We start from the raw sequence: 22171 nt of genomic DNA on the forward strand, positions 1-22171 counted from the left end.
TTTGGTCATCTTTAAATTTTACTTATTTTTAAGACTTACATTTGTGCTTTGACTGCTTCTTTATGAAAAATATATGTTAAACTGAATTAAAAAAATAATCTGTTCTTGGAACTTACAAATACAAAAAAGTCACTAACCAAGTTCTCCTAAATAGGAAACTTGAACATTATGTATTTTTTTTCCGCTTAGCAGGGGAAGAAGCGTTAGTTTTAAAAATGTATACTGAACCAAGCAATGTTATTAACTTTGGGGAAAAAAAAAAAAGAAGAAAAAGATGGGATTGACTCATTCTCCAAAAAGGGCTATTACTCATTACAGTGACATACACATGCATACATCTGGCTGAACACACATTCATCTCTGTTGCTCAGCTTTCCCTCATGCTCCTGTTACCACTGCATGGTCATAGCCAGGCACAGGCGCTGGATCTCCAGTCAACTTCCAGTCTCTCAAACTCCATCATCCCAGCACCTGACAGACACTTTGCAGCTGCAAAGGGACAGTCCTTCCCTCACCTCTCCCCACAGCAAAAGCAGGGGTGTGGGGAAAGGAGCATAGAGGCTCTTCACCACAACCATGGCAAGGAGCAGCGAGAGCCCGCTGACGGTGCAACCTCAGCAAAATCTCTTCTCATACAGATACTGTATGTTAAAATCTCACAGAAATTTAACTAAGTGGCTAGGACACTTCAGTGTTACTGCATCCATTCTAATCTTGCCTGGTTAAGAAATCTTTCTGTCTAGAGTACTCATTTATCTCATACTGAGTTTAGTAGGGTTACTAACCTGTACTAATCATAAATGTCTAAGCTCAGCGTATCTTCATTTCTAGTTGTTCCTCCTTCAAGACCATAGCTTTATCTGGTTTGTTAAGAGTCTACTAAGAAGTGGACAAGACAAGGTTTTAATCAAATGTAAGCAGTAACAACAGGTTTTATTCAAAATTTCCAGTAAAGAGGACCCACTAGTTTTGGAATAAAGGTACTTAAAGTACTACAGCTTACGTGAATATAAAAGATCAAAGAGAAGAAAATAAACCAAGCAGTAAAAAAAAATAAAAATTAAAAATATATATTTTTTAAAAGTTTGAAATAGACCCACACAGGGATTTTGAAGTCCTCCAAACAATTAACAGTTACTAGGTTTGGCAAAACAAGATTCTCTTACAAAATTAAAAGCCTACTTCTGTTACATAAACTGTATAAAACTGCTCAATAGTTAAAGAGCACTCTGTACAATTTTGTCTTGAAATACATAGAGCTGCAGCCTTCAGACTGCAGGAATTAATCATTTTGTCCTCTTCACGGGTAAAAATTAAGCAGCTGCGCAATTGTTCTGGGGGAAAACGAAGAGGCAAAAATAGTCAGAATTAACAAGATGAAGCCACTATAAAAATGAAATGCACAGCAAAACTCAGACCTCAGTTTAAACTAACAAGCTATGTTTACAATATATTCTACATTTCAGTTGTCATCTTCCCTTCCCACTCCCACCTCCCCCCATTCAAATATTCCTAATTCCTTTATGGTCTAAATCTAATTAATTTCTAAACTTTCAAATACACCGTACATACATTTAGCAAAAAACATACCTAACATTCTTACAGCAGTATGGTCAGGACACAATTTCAAAGATTATTACACAGTTATTGAGATTAAACCTTATGACTTTTTTTTTTCTTTCAAAGAGAACAGCAACCATCAACTTAGACAAATGGTTTTAAAATGTACTGCAGAGAGCCTGCAAAAAGCAGACTTCACCAACATCGGCTCTTAGCCCCAGAGGACACAGGGGAAAACAGCGAGCGCTGAACATAAGGAAGAAAGAGAATCTCAGAGTGCCAGCTACAGGAAGATCCTTCAGGAACTCGGTCTGACAGATTGTGGCTTTGGCTCGGTCGTCCCCGTTGCGCTAAGCCCTGCAAATCAACTTTGCAATAGTACGTTACAATGTAAACTAAAATTCTTGATACCAACAGTATGTCAAAGGGGGTTTTTTTGGTTTTTTTTCTGAATCCAACAGTTGGTCACAGAAGTCAAGTATTTTCATGGCTCTTATTCAGCTGTTGCCAGTTCAGGGGGGAAAAAAAAATAAAAATGTGTGTGTCTGACTCATACATCCTTCAAGTACATGCAAGGCTCAATTATTTCCAAAATGCAGGAGCTTGGGACCTTTTAAGACACTGAAGAAATAGGATTATGAGGAGAGCCCATCTGAGTAAGTACTTTATCCAGCCACTGAAGGGGACCATGAAGATGTATCTCTATCCAGCATGGAGTGCTTGTTACATCTTGGCGATGATATTCAGCTCCCCAACCCTGGAAACAGAATCATAAGTGGGGAAAGAAAAAAAATCACCTTATTTTATAATATCAAATACGTGAGAAGCATACTTCAATTATCTTCTTTCTTACCAAAATACTCTAGCTTTCAACAGTCATTATCAGTGTCGTGGTTTAACCCCAGCCAGCAACTAAGCACCACACAGCCGCTTCCCCCTCCCCCCTCCCAGTGGGATGGGGAGGAGGATCAGAAAAAAAAGGTAGAACTCATGGGTTCAGATAAGAACAGTTTAATAACTAAAGTAAAATAACATATAATACTAACTAATAATAATAATATAATAATAATAATAATTGTAATGAAAAGGAATATTTCCAAAAAAAAAAAAAAAGAAATAAAACCCAAGAAAAGACAAGTGATGCACAACACAATTGCTCACCACCCGCTGACCGATGCCCCAGCAGCGATCTGCGCCTCCCAGCCAACTCCCCCCTGATTATATACTAAGCATGACGTTCTATGGTATGGAATACCCCTCTGGCTAGTTCGGGTCAGCTGCCCCAGCTATGCTCCCTCCCAGCTTCTTGCACACCTGCTTGCTGGCAGAGCATGGGAAACTGAAAAGTCCTTAACTTAGGATAAGCGCTACTTAGCAACAACTAAAACATCAGCGTGTTATCAATATTATTATCACACTAAACCCGAAACACAGCACTATACCAGCTACTAAGAAGAAAATTAACTCTATCCCAGCCAAAACCAAGACAATCAGCAGGGTAGCATTACACCCTTGATGCATCAACTATTATCACATTTCAACAAACAAATCTGAAGTTGAAAAAAGAAAAAAGAATTAAATTTGGAGGAAGTGTCATTTTGAGATCTCTTGATCTCTTGGGATGGAAGTCTTTAAATTCTTAAAGACATAACCTGCGGCAGTGCAAAATTTCCCCACACCTCACTGCCAGCTGCATGATGTCCCAATAAAGCCCCTGAAGAGGGGGATAATCAAGTCTTCTCTGCCAAGACCAAAAATAGAACAAATTGGGGGGCGAAATGCTGCCAAACAGATCAACAAATTAAAAAATGAGGTCATAGACTGACATTATGGAAGTGGGGGTGAGGCATCTGTCTGACAAGAACCAAAGCATCATTCACAGGACGGACACGATAAACCGAGCAATGAAGTCAGAAACATTCCTCTTTGGAGAAAGAGGGCATGGTCATTCCCCAGCAGGCTATTTCTCAAGTTAAGACAAGATAGGTTTTGTTTCAGCTCATACCTGACTCACTTACAGTAATTACCAAAGATATAAGCAGATATTTAAACAGCATTCAAAATCACTTTGTAAGTGAACCATTTTGGGGGCAGGTCTGGAGACAAGACTAAGATAGCCACAGGTACAGTTTGCTCTGCTCTTTATTAACCCCTAATGAAGGCATTACCCAGCTCCCAACACAGATGGCAGCAGCTCTAAACACTGTGCAGTGCAACATCCAATACACAGGAGGTCCTGTGCAACTGTTCAGGCAACACTGCCATACAACTCTATAGGATGCAGAGCTATAAGCAACTTATTCCATTTTAGGAACCCCTGTCCTAACACATCTGAAAGTTTCTCTCTTCCTATCAAGAAGAGCACTTCAGCATATTACTATCTTCAGTTGACTACTTTCATAGATGTGACCAGCCCTTTTATATTAGTACCTATGTTGACACTCACAGCCACATCACAAATCTTGATGACCCTGCATGCCCCCCTAGAATAGAAAGGTATGTATATTATTCTAAATAATTACTGCAGCTCCTAATTTGGGAGCTGCTGGTCAAGAACGATTTAGAGGATTATACTAACTACACTCTCACAACTGCTATAATGACTTACACTGCAGTGCCAGCTCAACCGTCCAAAAATACCACCCAGGAACAGGAGCATGAAGTTCAGCTGGGCCTCTTACAGAGCAGGAGATGGCATGGACCGTAACAATGGGCAAAAAAGGGGGTAAAAGCTGATGCTACATAATGAATTGGTGGCTTTTCCACTTTTAGGCCAAGTAATTAATGACTCAATTCTTTTCAAAACTTACTTGTACTGTATCTTGCCATATTCCACAAAATTAAGACAAGCCCCATAATTCCCGAGTAATTATGCAAATAATTCTATATACACACACACTATCTATACACATTAAATACAAGAATTCAACTGAAACACTACAAATTTACAAGAGGCAATTCAATGAAACTAGAATAGTTAACAGATGTGATAGAAATGCTTCACAAATGACTATAGACTTATATGAAGAAACACCTTCCGCAAGTCACCTCAAGCTTTCAAAGTATGTGCGTCAGATGGATTTCTGTCCACAAAGACAACTTAGTTTCATTAAGTTTCATTAAGTCTTACACTTAACAAACATTATTCCATACTTAAAATTCAATAACTATTAACAGGACAATGGAGGGAGGCACTGGACATCACCACATTGAGAAAAAATAATTTATTTTGCTTACAAAATAATCTCAAGCAAATTTTCACATACCTTTACAAAACTCATACGGAGAGTGCACATCTTAGTAAGCTCATACACTGTCTCAAAGCCATGGTTCACTGACTGAGCCAAAAGCTGAGCAAACTCTTGATTATTGAAAATCTTCAAACTGCAGCCACTGGGGATTTTGCAGACTGTGGTGGGATGGAACCCATGATGGTAGTTGCAGTTCCGACTTTGCACAAAAATACTGCTGTCACTAAGACATTCAGCATACACTTCCCCACCAACGTAATAGAGATGAACACCTGGGAGGAGAAGGTTGACATCAGGAGGTTAGAGACGAATTCACACTGTGTATCTATTTTTCATGCTCTGTCTCCACGGAGATATGTTTCTGCTTAAAGAGATAAACATTAATTGCTTATCAGACCATCATCTGTCTGTCTTCAAACTTGATTTTTACTTTTCTGTTTCATCAGTAGGCGATTCGAAAGGAGGGTGTGTATGTATGTATATATAAGGGAAATCAGCAATTCCTGTGTTTTAACATGTTGTATATTCAACAACAATAAACTAGCAAGCACTGCAGTAGTTTTGATGCAGTACATGGGATGGCTTGACCACTTGAACTTTTTCTCATTATATTTACGTAAAACAATAATTGGGAATGCAAGAGGACAGAGCAGAAACCTACTGCATAATTTGTAGATGCTAAAGCAGCCCCAAGCTGGATTCTCTGGAAAAGTCCTGAATGCTATTTTGGGTAGCATGAGTTTTTTCAGCTCGCTTTAATTCCAGAAAGCTGGAAAAAGAAAATGGCCCTTATATTCCTCAGATGTATCTGTCAAATGAGGGTGCACACCAATTTTATTGGTACTTTCCCCTTCTACTGCCTGCTCCTTCACCTGCCACAGATGGCAGCAACCCCAGAAGAGTGACACACAGGGAACCCTTGTGGAGATTTGCCGTCAGTAGGACTCAATTCCAAAGGCTTTGAGAAAGCAAGAAAATTTGCCTTTTGTGTTTAAAAATGGATTATTTGCTGTTTAAAGCTTTCACCTCCCACAATGTCAGGAGTCAGAGACGTGAACACACAGAATTTAAAACTAAACTGAAGTCCAGTCAGAAAGCCTTGACTGTGCTCTGTCATGTAAGGTTTTGCCGCTGACTATACGTGTACCTGTGTGGGTACATACATACTCCCACCTGATCTGCAAAAACATTTATGGCTATGTCTTCAAGTTTGGGATTTACTCCTCCTTCCTCAAAGACTAACAGTTCTACATCATCATTACTTGAACACATTTACTTATTCAACAGCATCCTTGTCTATTCCACATTCTGCTTCGGTACATACGCAGTTAAGTGCTTCAGCAGAACTCTGCTTGCGGCTGGGTTACTTTTAACAGGAAAATGAATGAGGTGTTAAATAAATATCCTGATACTTGGTAAGATGGATGGGGAGGAAAAGAAGGAAGAAGTATTAGGCCTTCAGTGGCACAGCACAGGTGTGGCATACTGCTGAGAGCTGCACAAGTCCTCGTACAGAGAAAACCTCTCCAGATTGAGGGCTCAAACTTGAAGACCTGACAGTTCTCTTCAGTTTCAATTCTTTCCTCCTCTAAGGAGGAGGAAGATACTTCATTAATTGGTACTTACAATATACACCCCACTGCTTGGGCATGCTGAACCCTCAACAGTCTCCGAAAATTTAGAGTTTACTAATAATGTAAACATCTAAAAAAACTGTCTGGCAGGAATACCCCATTGCAGGGGGCAATGTCACTTTTGCCTGTCACTTGCATTATAGGTGAGTTCTCGGAAAAGAGGACTGTATTAAGTCAGACACAAAACAGAAGATTTTCTCGTTTGCAGGACACTATCACAGCTATAGAAGAGAAGCCAAAATTCCCACTGAAAGAATCACCAGCCCGTGAAAAATGCATTTGGAAAAACTGTTTTATCAGGTTGTCTCTCTAAATACATGTTAAGATAGCTAATTTATGCTGGGACTAAGGCTAGCTAAAAATTTGGTGCCAAGAACTATAATTTGGATTTCCATATACACCAATAATCAAGACATTTCATTAGACAAACTGCCTTAAGCTCTCATTCTAATTAAGATTATGATAGCCTTCGGGCAATTAAAAATTGATTAAGGGTAAAAGCTTCCTGTAATTACACACCAGGTAAGAAAAATACTTTGCTTATAAGACCTGGCCAGAAAATTATATATTTACCAACACAAGCACTTATCCCATATACTTGGGAAGACCAGCCTGCTCTTGAGGCAAGTGGCCCAGGTTGTCATGTCTAGGGGAAACGCTCCCCCCCCCATGCAGAGATCCAAAACTCACCTTTGCCAATATGCCGCCTAGTGTTCTCAATGGTGGAGTTGCGGTTAACGTTAGAGAGCAGCCCCAGGCAAAATCTGTTCTTGTTGTTTGAAGGATCAGTGAAGCCATCCACCAGGACACTGGTGGAAGAAGCGTGGAACGCCTCCCCAACGCGATTATTCAGCTCATAGTAGACAATGGAGCACCAATGCTTTGGCTCTTCGTAAGCAACTGCTTGAACATCTGTAAAGCAGCAATGGAAACGTTACAATCTAACAGCGCTGAAATACAGGCTCAAGGTGTAAAGATTCATAAACCTGTGGATTTTGGCTGAAGATCACTGAAAGGTGAGCCCGATAAGCTACCTTCAGTTATTTTGAACTTTTCATAGCCACAGACACACAACAGAGTAATTTCACCTCAACTTTATTTGCACAAGACTCACAAGAGACAAAGGTTGGCACTAGATATCAACAGAAAAGTGCAGGAAGCTCCTGGGCACATACCAAGCAGCGCCCCAATATCCCTGCCGCATTTTCTACTACATACTCTGGTGCCGGCCCAGACAGCAGAGAAATGCTGCGATTATACAGCTCAGCTTTCTTTCCAATTTAGTAAATGAACTTCTACTTCAGTTCATTGTACTCAGCTACCAAATTACAAATCACCTCTGTGCTTACTGCAAAGTTGTACAGCGACAGGGAGAAACAGCATCACACAATTGCACAAGAGACCATTTGTAACTTCGGGTACCAAGAAGTATAGCAAGGTAGCTTAAATATGAAGTCAGCAGATCGATCTTTCAGCATTCAGAGCGTGCACAAATCTTTCTCCTGGGCTTCTTGGGGGAAGGGTAGGAGACTTCAAAAACTAAGAGAGATTGACATTTGTCTGCTGCACATGCATGAAGCACATCTTCAATATGAATAGATACTGCTTGGGATCAAGAGGCTGAACAAGGGCATTATGCGCAGGATCCTAACAATTATGCTGGGCTGAAGAGCAGACGAAATGGAGGAAGATATTATTTAAATGAGAACCTTTTATTCATCAAGTGCTACCAAATGCAAAATCTGCAACTGTTCATCACCAAAAGAATTACTTGTTGAGTAATAGCAAGGATTTCTCAGAATGTGGTTTTCCAGACTCTGGTAACAAGAAGCTCCTCCTCAGCGGCTCCTAACTGAAGCTGGGAATTGTGCAGAATGCTGACAGGAAATTCCTGGTTCACGACTTCTACCCATCAAGCTCTAGAAACACATGGAAGTCTTGAGGTAACACTTGTGACTGCGCACAGGGAACAATTTCTCCAGATGATACCGATGATCTTTACCAAAAAGAGTTTCCCAGTGGGTGTCCAACAACAGCACAGGCTTCTTCAGATATCTCCACTCAGTGCACATTCTTTCAAGTGCCAAATACAGCTACAAATTATTAAACTGCCGCCAAATAAAAGGAGGCTAGCGAAGGGATGTGGTTGCTTTATGTGGTTTCTTTTAAATGAAGGACACTATTTCACTGCTAAGCCTAGCACAGTTGGACTTGCTGCTAAGATACCAACTTCGCAGATTAAAGCTCCAACTACAGGTCAAAGTGCTAAAGTGAAAATCAGACTGGTATTACAGGAAAACTGGTTTCTCTGGCCAGAGGTTTCCTTCTCCCAGCCCTAAGTCTTTACTGAAATCAGCCAACTAAGACCAGTGTTCATATTTTCCTCTGCTCACAGATCATACCGCTGTGAGTTTTCTGACATGTGCAAAAAAACCTCCAAAGAATTCCCCCCAAACACAGCAGATACAAAAGGTGGCAAACAATCAAAAGCAGGATAACACATCCTACATTACTGTGCAAAACTTCTGAGCATAGTGTCTACTGCTGACCAATAACTTGCTTAAAACACAGGTAAAAAGGAGCTGATCTTTCCTGATACCCTAGCATTTTCTATCTTTTCACGTCACTGTAAAAAATTAAAAAAATTTTAAAAAAATAAGTCATTAATTATTAGTAAGAGGTTACTACACTTTTAATTCCCATGAAGATGCCAGCAATTATCAAAGTTGCAGCTTTGCCCCAGTTCTCAAAGTCAGGAAGAAATCTTGCCAGCTGGCCATTCTTACAGAATGAATCATATCTCTCTCACACAGATTTCATACTAACTTCCTTACATTTGCTTTAAGTCATGCAGAGCAGGTGCGTTTAGTCTCTCTATTCCCAGCATGGGCCAACAATGGAAATTACCCAACTTCATTGACAGGATGCAGCTTGTTAAATCAAATCTCTTAAGACTAACAAATCACCATGAAGAACATGCTTCTAAAAAGTTTGCAACAAAAATGCTGCAGTAAGTTCACAGTAAAAACTCTTTTACAACCCGCAGCAGACTTTTTTTTAAAGTAGTGCAACTACAGCATACATATATGAATAATAAACACGTGAAGGCACACAGAAGTAAGGCGGTTTTGGTTGTTTTTTTTTTTAAATGAAGGGGCAGAGATGAAAATCCATTGTACTAAACTACCAGGAGGGAAAAATACTAATAGACACAATTTTTATTTTGAAATGGTTGAATGTTAAAAAGCAAGAAGAATGTAAACCCTTTTCTCTTTATCAGCTCTCATGTAATAGAGGAATTCTACAGTACTCGTGTATTTTGTGAGAGGGACAAACATGCAAAGGTCTGCAGTTAGGCATAAACATTGATAAATGTACTTTGGGCCAGCAAGGACTATACATACACACAGAGTATACTGGATCAGCAAAAAGTGGAAATGCTACAGATGGAGTTTATCACATGCAAAACTCATTCCACTCAGAGAGTAAATAGGTTAGCACAAAAGCTATCCAAATTGTTCTAAGACGGCAAATATACTTCCTGAAACCAGACATTAAGCTTAGCAACAAAACAAGTACCAAAAAAAAAAAAGGGGGGGGGGGGGGAATCAAACAACAGTGATATTGTTCATACGCTTGTGATCTTGATAATCATTCTGGCACAGCATCCAGCTTGCTGCTCTTTCTTGGCATGGGCCACAACTGTGTAAGCTTATGTGTTCTCTAAAGGGGCTATTTCTCACAATGTGATGAATGCACTAAATCCTTTACTCAGCAGTCATGGCTGGCTGCAAAGGCTTTAAAAAGCAATGTGTAAAAAGATGTCTGTGTCATAGTACATAAAGCAATAGGGTTTTTTTTAATACCGATTTTAAAGTCTGTAGCAATGTCACACCTCAGGCAGACAGTTCTGAATTCTGAACCAAGTGCTATCACTGCATGACTCAAAGATGGAACAAAAATGGGGAGAGAGGGTGGAACAACACAAAATACGAAAAAAACTCAAACGCCCTTATGACCAGGAGAAGGGTAAATTATTAAAAGCAGAGCATACTCTTCAAGGACTGAAGTTTAGAATTCAGAACAAAAACATAATAAGAAAAAAACAATTTTATGAGATGTACTGTCTCAGAGGAAAAAATACAGATATTCCAGTTGCCCATGTAAAATGTCTCTGGGCATTTACATAACTGACAGTATTAGCATCCATCCTCTGATCAAGTCTTTGCTTGGAGAGCTATACTTGACCACTTCTACTGTCATCCACAATTCAGTAGGTTTTATATAGCATTAACGGCATTGTTCCAATAAATCAATGTAATCATAAGAGAGAAAGAGATTCCTTTCCTTGCACATGTGTAATTTCAGCATTGCATGCAGAAATGTGTAGCATCATAGGAATTCTTTCTGTTCGGTCATTAGTGGAAGTTCCAGATATAAAACATAAAATTACTTTGGTCATTGAGATGGTTGGGACTAAGAAAGTAATAAATTCCATACACTTTACATTTTTAAAGAGTCATGTGATAGCTTCTTGTCCTAAATAAATATTTACATTATCTCCAGATTCACTATTTCATCCCTTACAACAACAGAAAAAAATTACATGGCTGGGGTTTTTTTTTCTTTTCTACAGCTAAAAATTTCCATAAACAACATACATCCAAAATTAAGACTCAATTATTAAAAGTAAGTTCTGAAAGTTCTTTACTCTTAAGAAGCGAAGCAGAAGATGAGAAGGAAGTGTTTTTACCTCCTCTGTGTATGTCAGGGGGAATTGCAGGTGCCATCATGTTGGTATCCATTGGCTGGGAGGTATCGTGTGTCATCTGATCTTCTGGAGGCAGGTAAGCAGGAGGGGGAGTATCAGCTAAATATAGAAAAGGCAGAGATAGACGAGTCCTTTCCTCTCTTTAAAGTATACATACATACCCACATAAACAGTTTTAGGCTGGAAATGCTTCCAGCCTGACTCAGCTATAAACTTCCACCCACCAGAAATCTGAGAAAGCTATCATGGACCTTGAATCAGGAAAGCAAAGCATTACTGTGCATATTAAGTACAACTGCAATAAAAACAAGTCACTTCCCCCCATCAAGCCACAAAAGAAAGCTCAGCTATGCTTCCAGCCCACGTTTTTTGCAGGTTGAAAGTGCCATATAGTCATCAAGGCACAAAGAGGTCTCAGGACCAGGCCAGGAGTAGACATTGAATATGGTAAATGTGAACAGAAGTTGGAGCAGAAAACTTTCAGTTCAAACTTTTCTGTTTCCAACATGATTCTATTAGCAAAGTATGCAAACATCCCAGATATATCCAGGACCTTATTACTGTCATTGCGAAGTACTAGCTCTATTTCCCTAGATTAGGAACAGGCAAAAGTGTTCATGAACCCAAATTCTACAGAAGTAGCCATCTGGGTCTGGAATTTATCTGTCAGTGTCTCCTACTGGCTCTACTGCCCCGTTCAGGATTGAATCACTAGCATAAAACTAGCCCGTGCACAATGACTGTACTCACTAACACACTGCTTTCAGCCCTGTTTGAAGCGTCCCAGCCAGGTACTCGCGTTGCCCTTCAGCTGCCTATTTCACTTCTGGGAAAGCTTCCCAAATGGCTTCTTAGAAGCTGCAAGAAGTTGCCAATGTCACCATTTCCTGATACACCAGAGGACACTCTCCTCCAAATCAATTGCACAGAAGCACATGCAAAAGAGAGAAACCCTTGCCTGATCCCTGCAAGCTTTCGCTACAAAAGCTGAGATTAGACTACCACTGTACTAGCTCTGGTGAACACGGCTGCTGCTCAGCCCACATTTACTTCCGTTACTGAGAGCATGGACTGCAAACTACCACCACAAATAATCACAGGGGCCTCCAAAACCCTGAAAACCACTGCTTTGTACGTTTTGGGTTTTTGTGGGGTGGAGGTTTTTTGTTGGTTTTTTTTTTTTTAAGAAAACACATGTTAATGAAATCTATTCATGGCTTATTCTTTAGGAGATACTCTATTGAGAGCTTTACACCTAATGCTGGCAGGTACCTTGCTAATTCCCTTACTTGGATACCCTCAGTTGGACGAGAGAGCAGCAGAGAAAGACAGAGATGACAACAGGACTGCATTAAAAGCTTAACAGTCTGTACTGGAGTTTAAGTCTCGTGTTTTGTTTTACTAAGCCTTAAATGTTCATGTGTGTGCAAACATGATGCTAGTGATGCACAGATAGGGAAACAAGATTGCAAGGCCACAGGCAACGAATTAGCCAGTATCCAGAAAGTTTTCAAGATCTCTGGATAACTGCTTTGCTCCTTTTTTTGTATTTTCCAAAAGTCAGCTTCTTTCCCCATTAGTGCAAGACAGACAACTGTCCAGAGCTAAGCGTCAAGGACATCAGTATCTTGACCTCTCCTCTAATTCAATTTCTTCACTGCAGCAGCTGACTTGTCTTTAGGGGCATGCAGACAGAACAGACCCTCAAAGATCAACTGAACTTCCACAAGCCAGTGTTCAGGAAGACCTTGTTGGAGAAGCCTTTATCTCTGCTGGAAGAGCCCCAACCACACCAATCACACTTTAAAAAAAAAAAAAAAAAAAAAAAGGAAGGAAAGACAGCTGGTTTTGCGGCAACTTTTCACATTTTTTAGAAAAGCCAATACAAACTCTCTTTCCTTCCCTTCTGCCTCTGCACAAGAGAAAATTTTAAAGAGAAACAACTATCAGCAGCAGAAATCTATGGATGTTAATTTCATGTAATAGAAAACAGATTTTCATAAGTCTGCTGCTTTGTTTACGCATGCCCTCCCTCAGCCCCTGAAAAAAACAGGCAAACAGAACATCAGTAAGCATTTGTATGGAGTTCTTCTAGCATTTAGATCAAGAAATCTGTCACAGACTGCTTCTGCAGTATTTTTATCCATCCTCATGTAAAGACCAAAAAAAGACAGCTTCACAGAATTTTCTATGGACATCAGTCAACAAGGAAAGGTTGTCACTTCTTTGACTTTAGGAAGTAAAACAGCCCGAAGATTTCTTTTCAGGGCCTTAAGGAACTGTTTTTCAGTTGAAGTATGTTTGTTTCTTGAAATTATATCATTATATGAAGAAATTTTATCAAGTAGCAATAGCGTGATCCCCATGAGAAACATCCTTCTTCTGCAGAACTAAAGCCTTGTGCTGAATTTATGATGATCTCTTTCCTAAGCACGGATGATCTGTAGCATTACACTTTTTGTGCATTAAACACTATGCTTTGTGGGCTAAACTGTTGAACTGGTCCCCAAAACATTTTGAACCCCCCCCCCCCCACCCCGAAGAGTTTTACTGTAATGTTTTAACTGTGTTTGAAAGAGGCACAATACTAAACCCCTCAATATTATTACTAGACAAAGCGGTTACATAGTCTTCATTACCTTACATCTCTCAGCTCACTATTAAACACAAGTGTTGACTGATAATTTGGTATTATTGAGCAAAAACATCATGATACCAGTGATATCCAACCACCTTCTCACTTCTGAAGGGGAACCAAAGTTGACCGTACCTGGCATCTGGAAAGGACTTCCCGGGTCTGAGCTGGCTGGAGAATGCGGGTAGGTGCTACTGCTGCTTCCAGGCGAGTTTGGATAGCTGCTGTTGGGCGAGTGGGGGAACGGGTGACTATTGGGTTGCTGAAAAGAGTCTGGGAAAGTAGCGTTGTGCGGCATGTGGGGCTCGTTTTGTCCCAGGTTGCGGAACTGGGCCAAGAGGCTGTGCTGAGGGTTGTACTCGCTGTGCCTTGGAACCAGCACCGGAGGAAGGACTGGAAAGGGAGAAAGAGGGAAAAGCCACAGCGTTAGAGACTCAGTTCTGAAGGACTAGGCTATACAGGGAAAAAAACACATTCTTCCTCCCCTAGGGCATAATCACATCTGTCTTAAAAACAAGGTAGTCAAATCTAGGAGCGCATGTCTAAGCAAGAACTCTTTTCCTTATATCCGGTTACTGCATAGCTTGAATTCATAGCGATTGTGCTAGCTACCTGGTTTGCCAGATGGGAGCTTGTTTTCACAGAGGGCCAGTGAAGAAGAGCCAAGAACAAACCGCAATTCTGCGTTTTAGTTTTATTCGCACAAAGAAATGCTGGGAAGCAAGCACGTTACAATGCTGACATGCAGTTCGTTTTGCTGCACTTGTGATCCTGCTAATCACGTAATGGCCTGTAACCCAAAACCTTGCTAATAAGGACAGATATTTTTTTCTGAAGACAGTACTAATAGGCCTTGAACTCAGTCTGGTCCCAACAGCTGTAATTTTATTTTTAACCTGGACTATGTTCTTACAAGTTAGTATTAAAACAGTTATTAACTCTTCAAGTCAGTTTACAAAATGTGCAATTTAAACAAAATTATGTAGTTCAAAAAAACCAACTGAGCAGCAATTGAGCTCCAACAATATGCTACTATGGGATCAGAGAAACACACATCAGAAACTACTAGTCTCACCACACTCTCAAGGCCTCCTCACCAGCAGAGAAACAAAGGTCTCTTTTTAACTGGGAATATGAACATGATACCAGATACACTAAGATAAAAGAATCAGCTCTTTTTCCAGTGCCTCAGCTTCTATCTTTGAACGCCTCACAGCAAAGTCCAAGCTACTCAAAGGATTAAAAGCTAGTCTTGTTATAAATTGAGATTTTTGGGTGATGGGGGGAAGAGGAGAGGCAAGGGCAGGGAGAGGGAAATCCGTACACAAAGTAGTGGAAGTGAAATAAAAAAATTATTCCTCTCCACGTCTGCCCTCATTTCCCAGCACCTCCATTTTCAGCACCTCCATTTCCCAGCTCCATGGCTGAGCAGGACTGGAATAAACCCCCCGGGATAGCCTGCCTTCAAGGGAGGGTGCCGAAAAAACACAAAAATCAGCAAAAGCAAGCCAGGCTACCATCCCCTCTCCCCAAGACTCCTGCCCTGTCCCCAACACTTGGTGAGCACACAGAAGAGGAGCAGGAGCATGTATACATGACAAGCCTATACAGACATAACTATCACTCAGATAGAAACACCTTAAGAAAGGTGTTTCGGAGACAGCTGCTTCACCAAAAGGTTAAACTACAAACTAATCGCAAAAAAACCATCTTCTCGCCAAGACAAACAGGTTCTTCCAAGACACTGGGGTATCTTTACTATTCTAGCACTTTGGTTATACAGAAGCATTCAGATACTTATGTGAGCGTCCTGGAGTCCGAGAGTACCAGGACATCACTTGATACATAGACCAGGCCTGAGGTCTAGGTCCATGTTTAAAATGGATACAAAAGGATGCCACACACAAAACTCACTCTCCATTCCTAAAGCAAGTCACAGATTAACTTAAAAAAAAAAAAAAGGGGGGGGGGGGAAGGGGGGGGGGAAAGCAGGTGTCCCTTGCTCTTTTTTTTGGCATATGCCTAAAAGAGAAATTAAGCTATCAGATTTTTGGCCGCTAGTGGCATTAATGCATGAAAAGTTTGATCCCAGAAATCTTCATTGAACATACACTGAAAAAAACCCTCCCCTCACTACTGAAATTAAGGCTGCCTGTTAGAGTCAGAAGCAGGTTTTAAAGATTTAATCTGATGTCTCACTTTCTTAGAGCAGCTTCACTGAGATTCCAACGGATCTCAAATATTTGAGGCAGATGTCACCCCTAAGTAGATTTGTTTAGATGTGAAAAATTTAACCAACTCCACTTTACAAGGAACATACGACGTTCCTAATTATGGCATTTTCTGAAACAAAACACGTCCATCTGCCATTCTATGGAAGTTCTCAATTGCAAAACACCCCAGGAGAAGCTGCATATCCCTTGGCTGTGCAGACTGTTCCTTGTCTCTAATGCAACCATTCTCACATGTCACTGGAAAAAGCCATTAAAAAAAAAAAGTTACTCAACATTCAGGTGGACATCACAAATCCCCTCATTCACAACACAGCAAATGTCAAACCCAGACTCTCTGAATATTACGATCTCTCAGAATAAAGCTTGTTCTGTTAAACTCAGCAGTCCTTTTGCAGTGAGGTCAAGCGCTATTTAATTGTCATAGTCAACATTTGCTGGGCTAATAAATTACCAGTGAAAAAAGTAACAATGAAATCATGTGTTAAAAAGTATTTTCCCTTTTCTCTCTTTAGAATTCTTCCTTACTTTTCCGAGCATTAGAAACACAGCTTTCCTATCTCTTCCTTTCCTACGGATGAAGGTCAAACCATTAAGTTTTCTGAAGTTAATTTGTGCAGAAAGCACATCACCTACCGTTCCCATCCCCTGCCTCACATTAAACAATCACACACGACATCATAGGAAGCCACACGACTTATAGCATTTTAAAATAGCAGGAGAACAGGATATTTTCTGTATGTTTTCTGTAATTAAAATAAAGCAGTGCCAGATTTTCCCAAGGTATATACTCACGTTTTCTCCTGTTGGGCAGAACCACTGGTGAAGTTTACAAGGACTTGAAATAAGAACAACTCTCCTCTTCCCAGCTCTCCCTCATGCAAACCTACAATTTTTGTTCAACTACTTCAACTTCAAATGATTAAATGCCAACTTCTCCAAAATAGACATGGAAAAGCGGGAAGGGGGAAAAAGAATACAACTGGTATTGATACAGTACAAATACTCTCAAAAATATCATTGCAGAATTTACTTTGAGTGCTGCCCCTAATTCACATCCTCCCTGCATACATACAACCTTAAATGAGGAGGAAAGGCCCTGAAAGGCCACGTCAGGTGGGACAGAGACTACAGCGTTCCAATTAGTCCAACTCCAAGAGAGTCACTCATTGCCATAACCTGATCTCTCTGTAGCTCACGGGCTTTTTTGCAGGCTAGCTGCCCCTAGTGCAGTCACAGAGGAGTTAATCTGAATGCTGTTCACTCAGGAGTAAAGACATGAGCAGGGACCAGGCCCTTCGCAAGCATGGAAGGATGCCAGGAGTTCAAAATGTAAAGGGCGATGCATACCCTTCTTGCTCCCCTCGCCCCTGTGTAAGGCGCTGAGCTTCTGGTCAGGTTGCAGACCTCAACCATATGGAATAACAAATTACTGAGGCTCAGTACAGCAGGGGAGGAGGCTGATCTCTGTTGCAGCTGCCAGCTCCAGGAAGATGTATAATTGAAGGGGAGAAAGCATGAGAGAGTTATTCAGTGCTAAGCCAGCACACCTGTTGCTATAAAATAATGAAGCAGTGCACATCTCTGCTGTGCGGATCTCCACAGGACGCTACTCGAACAGTTTGCAGACAGAATTTCTCCCTTTCTCTTTACCTTCTTCAGCAGAAGGGAATACAGATACAAAAAAAAATAAGATTTTTTTTTAAATTATCATTGTTTCTATTCAATAGGCATGCATATATTTAAACGAAACATACTATTAAATACACTGTTGTCTTAAAAAGCTACTGCAACAGATTTGAAAATTCAACCTCATTAAAATCGTTAAAACCAGTTAATGGAGTAGAACCACAAGTCATCCGACAGCTTGATTTCTGTACTTTCTCAAACACCAGATTAAAAGGTTTTATGGGCTATACTATGGCTAAATTTTGCTCCAAGATTTTGTGCTGATGCAGACCTGGAGTTGAGAGTTAATACATGACTACTAGCAGTAATGCTACTAGTAATGGTTGAAGAGGAAGATAAACCACCTGGACGCCAGGCTGGGTATGTTTGTGGAACTGTAGCTAAGAAGAGATCCTGTATCTGTCAAGACAGCCTGGGAACTGGGTAGCTTGTTTTTACCATGCAAATAATACCCAGAGTATGCCCGCACCAAACAAGCAGAGCTGTATTAAAGAAATTACAGCTACAGGGCAATTTCACCCACAGGGCTATTTCATCTAAGAGCTAAGAATGCCAAAAACATAGAAGATAGACCAAAGACAACCTGGCTGTTCAGATAAATGTTCTAACTAACCACACCAAGAAAGAAATGCTTTTATGAAAAGGTAATGGTGGCCTTTGAAGAAAGTTACTGATCTCTACTCTTTGTATCTCCAGCATGTCATCCTGTTCTTCAGAAAACTAACAGGTGTGCTGTCCTAGAGTAAAGATTTTCTTGGTTTTCTTTTTTGTTCTATTTTCACATTCTGGAGATAATGATTTTAGCAAACATAGAAAGTTTCCAATTTATGAATATAACTTCTTTTTTTTAAAGTTTCTCTATTAAAAAAAACCAAACCCTAATCCAAGCCAAAGGACCTGCTGTGCTTTCGAAGTCGCATATTTTCTATCCAGATGGGTTTCAGTTATCTTACACAAGCCCAGATGACAGCTAGTTTCCCTCAAGGGCTCATTTTTTTTTTCCCCCTTTGCATGTTACATGAAGATTTGGGTAGGTATCTCTCTTTCCATGTCTGGAAACTGAAAGACCAAGTAATGAAATACAACAAGGGGCCACATATAAGAAAGCAGACTTTGATCATCTTTCCTTGCCAAAGTAGATTCTACTTCTTCTGTGAGCTTTAGAAAATAAAAAAAATAAAAATAAAGAAAAAGATAAGCAATTGCTGCTGCACTTTCTGCTCTTAAAAATCATGACCACTTGGTCAACGTATGTTCTGTAGAAGGGTTTGTACAGGCTTATACTACAACAGGGCCCTCAGCCATAATGAAGACCTGAAAGCACTATCATTAGACAGTGCACTTTAATTTCCAAGCATCATATAGCTGTATTTTCATATGAATTTATGCAAAGCCACTGATGTTTTTTACTAGAAAAATAGAACTGTGGGTTGGGAAGGAGGGAAATCCTCGCACACCAGCTCATGCTATCTGGAAATGGGTATGAAAACATGGGGTGGGGGAGGAACTTGCGGCTTGTACTCCATGCTCTAGATAGAAAAGCCTGCAAAGACAAAGTTGTAAGAAAAACGAAGAGTTAGGAGAAGAAAAAAAAAAACCAACCCCAAAACACAGCAGCGGTGTTACAAATTTCAACCCTCCTAAAGACTCCTAGCTTAATTTCCTGCCTTTGAGGCCACAGCAGCTGAAGTTGGCTGTGGCATCCTGGTGAGCAGTCCAGTCCCACGGTGGGAACAGAGCAGGTACCAGCATATGCTGAGCTGAACGTGCTTAGTTCTGCTTGCTGTCTGTAGCATTAGAGAGTCACTGAAGCACACTGACTGAAAGGTCTTGCCAAAATCTTGCTTGTAAACAACAAAATGCCAAGCAGAAAGAAAAGTTTTAATGTCATTAGGTTTTCCCATGTTGCCTAAAACAAGACCCGGCAAAATTGAATATTCTTTGACCAGAGGACAAGTTCCCACATACAAAGACACTTACGTGTCTACACTTAGGATAGAGTTTACTCTTGGTTAAAAAAAAATTAAGTGTTGTGGCAAAAGCAATCTCTGAGGATCTAGCTACTTTATGTTGTTCCAGTATCACCTGGCTTAAGCAAGGCTGTGCTACTGGCTGTGGTAGCACGGCTTTGCTTTACTGTTTTCTCAAAAGCAGAAATGCTAGCCTTTTAGACTTTTGCTCCAAACCTATGTTCTAGTAATTGCAAATGAAAAGGCTCAATAATAGCTATTCAGCAGCCTGTTTTGGGTGACAGACGGACAAACATGCCAGACTGTATTCCGTGAGAAAGCTGAGAACTGTCTTGTTTTCTCAACTCTTAATTTTATTTTGCAGTTTTGGTAGACCCCACAGCTTGATCGTCATTTTACATAGTTACAACTGAAGACTTGCTTTACTGGCTTTACTTTTACATCAGACATCTGGTCTAAATGCATTTGGCAAGTAATATTAGTACATTTCCTGCATTATAATATTCAGCTAACATCAGATTTTATTTGCGGATGTTCTGATAAGCTAACATTTTGATTAAACTGACATTTGTCAAGGTCAATTTCAGAATTTAGTACTAATTGTATGCACATTAGTGAAGGAGTTCTTGTAAGCGGATTTGGGGGGAGAAGCAGTCCTGATACAGGAGGAAGTTGCAGTGTGATAGTGTATATTAACGCAGACATTTACACAGACCAGAGTTCAAATTACCTGCACGAAAGCCACAGTCACCATCCTACTGAGTAGGTTAAAGCTTGGAAGTCTGGTCTTTTAAGTCAGAAGAAACATCTGAATCTGGTTAATTTTAAGAAAGAAAGGGAAAAAAAAAAAAAAAAAGGACAACATATCCTTCTTGACAACATATCCCTTTATTGCAGCTGGTTTTTCTGACACGTGGTGACGTTCGACAAGGAAAACCCTGCTGTTAGACCACTCCCTCCTTTCTGCCTCCGCATTTCAATTCCTCTCCCCCAGGTCGGTTCTGGTGGGGAATTTTAGAACTGAATTCTGCAAAACTGAAATGAAGAAAGTTTTATACTACTTGCGAAGCAAACCGACAGTTGCTTGCTATTTTGGGGAACCATCCTACAATCGTGCCCACCTGTTGTAGCATGCTATTTTTAAAGTTACGCCCAACAGCAGCGTTACACAGCGATATGGCAAAACTTCTGTGACAACACTCTCTACTCCCTCACCCCCAGCCTGCAGAGGTGCAGAAATCCTACTACGGAAATCACGCGGGAACAAGGATTTTTCTAACTCGGTTCTACATATTAACTCCGAACGGACGCATTGGTTTTCCCTCCCTTACGTCCCCTGGAGCAGCTTCCCTTTCACCTTCGCTCCCCCGGCCCCTCTCCCCCTCCCTCTGACGCCCGGCGCTGCCGGCGTTATCCTCCACCACGCCTGGTGCTGTGGGAGCCGCGCCGGCAGCTGCTCCGCTGGGCTCCCCCAGCCCGGGCCATCAAAGCTCTTCCATCTGGCCGGAAACGGTGCGGAGGCTCTCATGCTGACCCCCGTTCTCCCAGGTGCTGGGAGCCTCCGAGCAAGCCCCGGGACCCCAAAAAGCCCAGCCAGGCAAGCTCACGCTCCCAAAGGGACTCGCCGCTTAGTCTCAACTCTTCTCTCCTGGCTCCAAATTTGATCTGGACAGACTCATGGCACCTGCCAATTTGGCAGTCCCAGGATGTGCGTTTGAACCCTGCTGCTTGCTGGAAGCGGCATTAGCGATCTGACAGGCGACCCGCCACAACAGGCTGCGTCAGGTTTGAAGCGCAGGGGAAGTATGCCATGATGGGTATTTAAAGATCCTTTTCTCAATTTACCCTGTCTAGAAACAGTTTGGGAATATTAATTTTATATGTAGTGATCCTAGGCCAGTCAAGTACAGGGGGACGAGACAGGGATGACTAACTGACCCATTTCATTTTTCTGTAAAGTACCTAGAGAGAGAGAGCTCACAAGCATGACCAGACCAATATACACAACCAAACATCCGTGTGATTTCAAATGGCATTAAAAAGCTCCTTTAAACATGCCGTATTTTTCTTTCACTGAGGACTGGAGCTGCAGCGCTGTACAGGGGAGCATTCAAGGAGCGTTTACCTCCAGGATCGCGTGAGCCTAAACCTGCCTTATCCAGGATTTCCACCATTTCAAGTTTCTTTCTGCACCCCTGGTGCCTGCAGTAGGTGTGCAGCCTTATGGAGACTCACTCAGAGCAAACAGCAGAGGAGATCAAAGACAAATATGAAAACAATCAGGTTAAAGTCATAGGCAAGGAGTCCACGCCGGGAGCAAAAACAGCACGACACACCTACCGCTCTCCTCAGAGCCTGGGGACCTGGCCTGTTCTTGTGGCAAAAAGCAGCTGTACATTTAGGTAAAACGTTTCTTGCCAAAACAAGCTT

At 41.0% G+C, this 22171-nt stretch overlaps 1 protein-coding gene across 1 annotated transcript in view; it reads right to left on the reverse strand.

The window, feature by feature from the left end:
• Positions 1-914: 914 nt before the first annotated feature.
• Positions 915-22171, reverse strand: part of SMAD1 (SMAD family member 1) — a 51775-nt gene continuing 30518 nt past the window's right edge. The window contains 6 exon segments of the mRNA XM_050896189.1: positions 915-1334; positions 2171-2317; positions 4827-5083; positions 7136-7357; positions 11199-11315; positions 13987-14244. Coding sequence (XP_050752146.1) covers positions 2174-2317; positions 4827-5083; positions 7136-7357; positions 11199-11315; positions 13987-14244 — 998 coding nt within the window. The 3' untranslated portion in view covers positions 915-1334; positions 2171-2173.

The sequence above is a fragment of the Gymnogyps californianus genome, chromosome 4 (assembly GCF_018139145.2).
Source record: "Gymnogyps californianus isolate 813 chromosome 4, ASM1813914v2, whole genome shotgun sequence".
Lineage (NCBI taxonomy): Eukaryota > Metazoa > Chordata > Aves > Accipitriformes > Cathartidae > Gymnogyps > Gymnogyps californianus.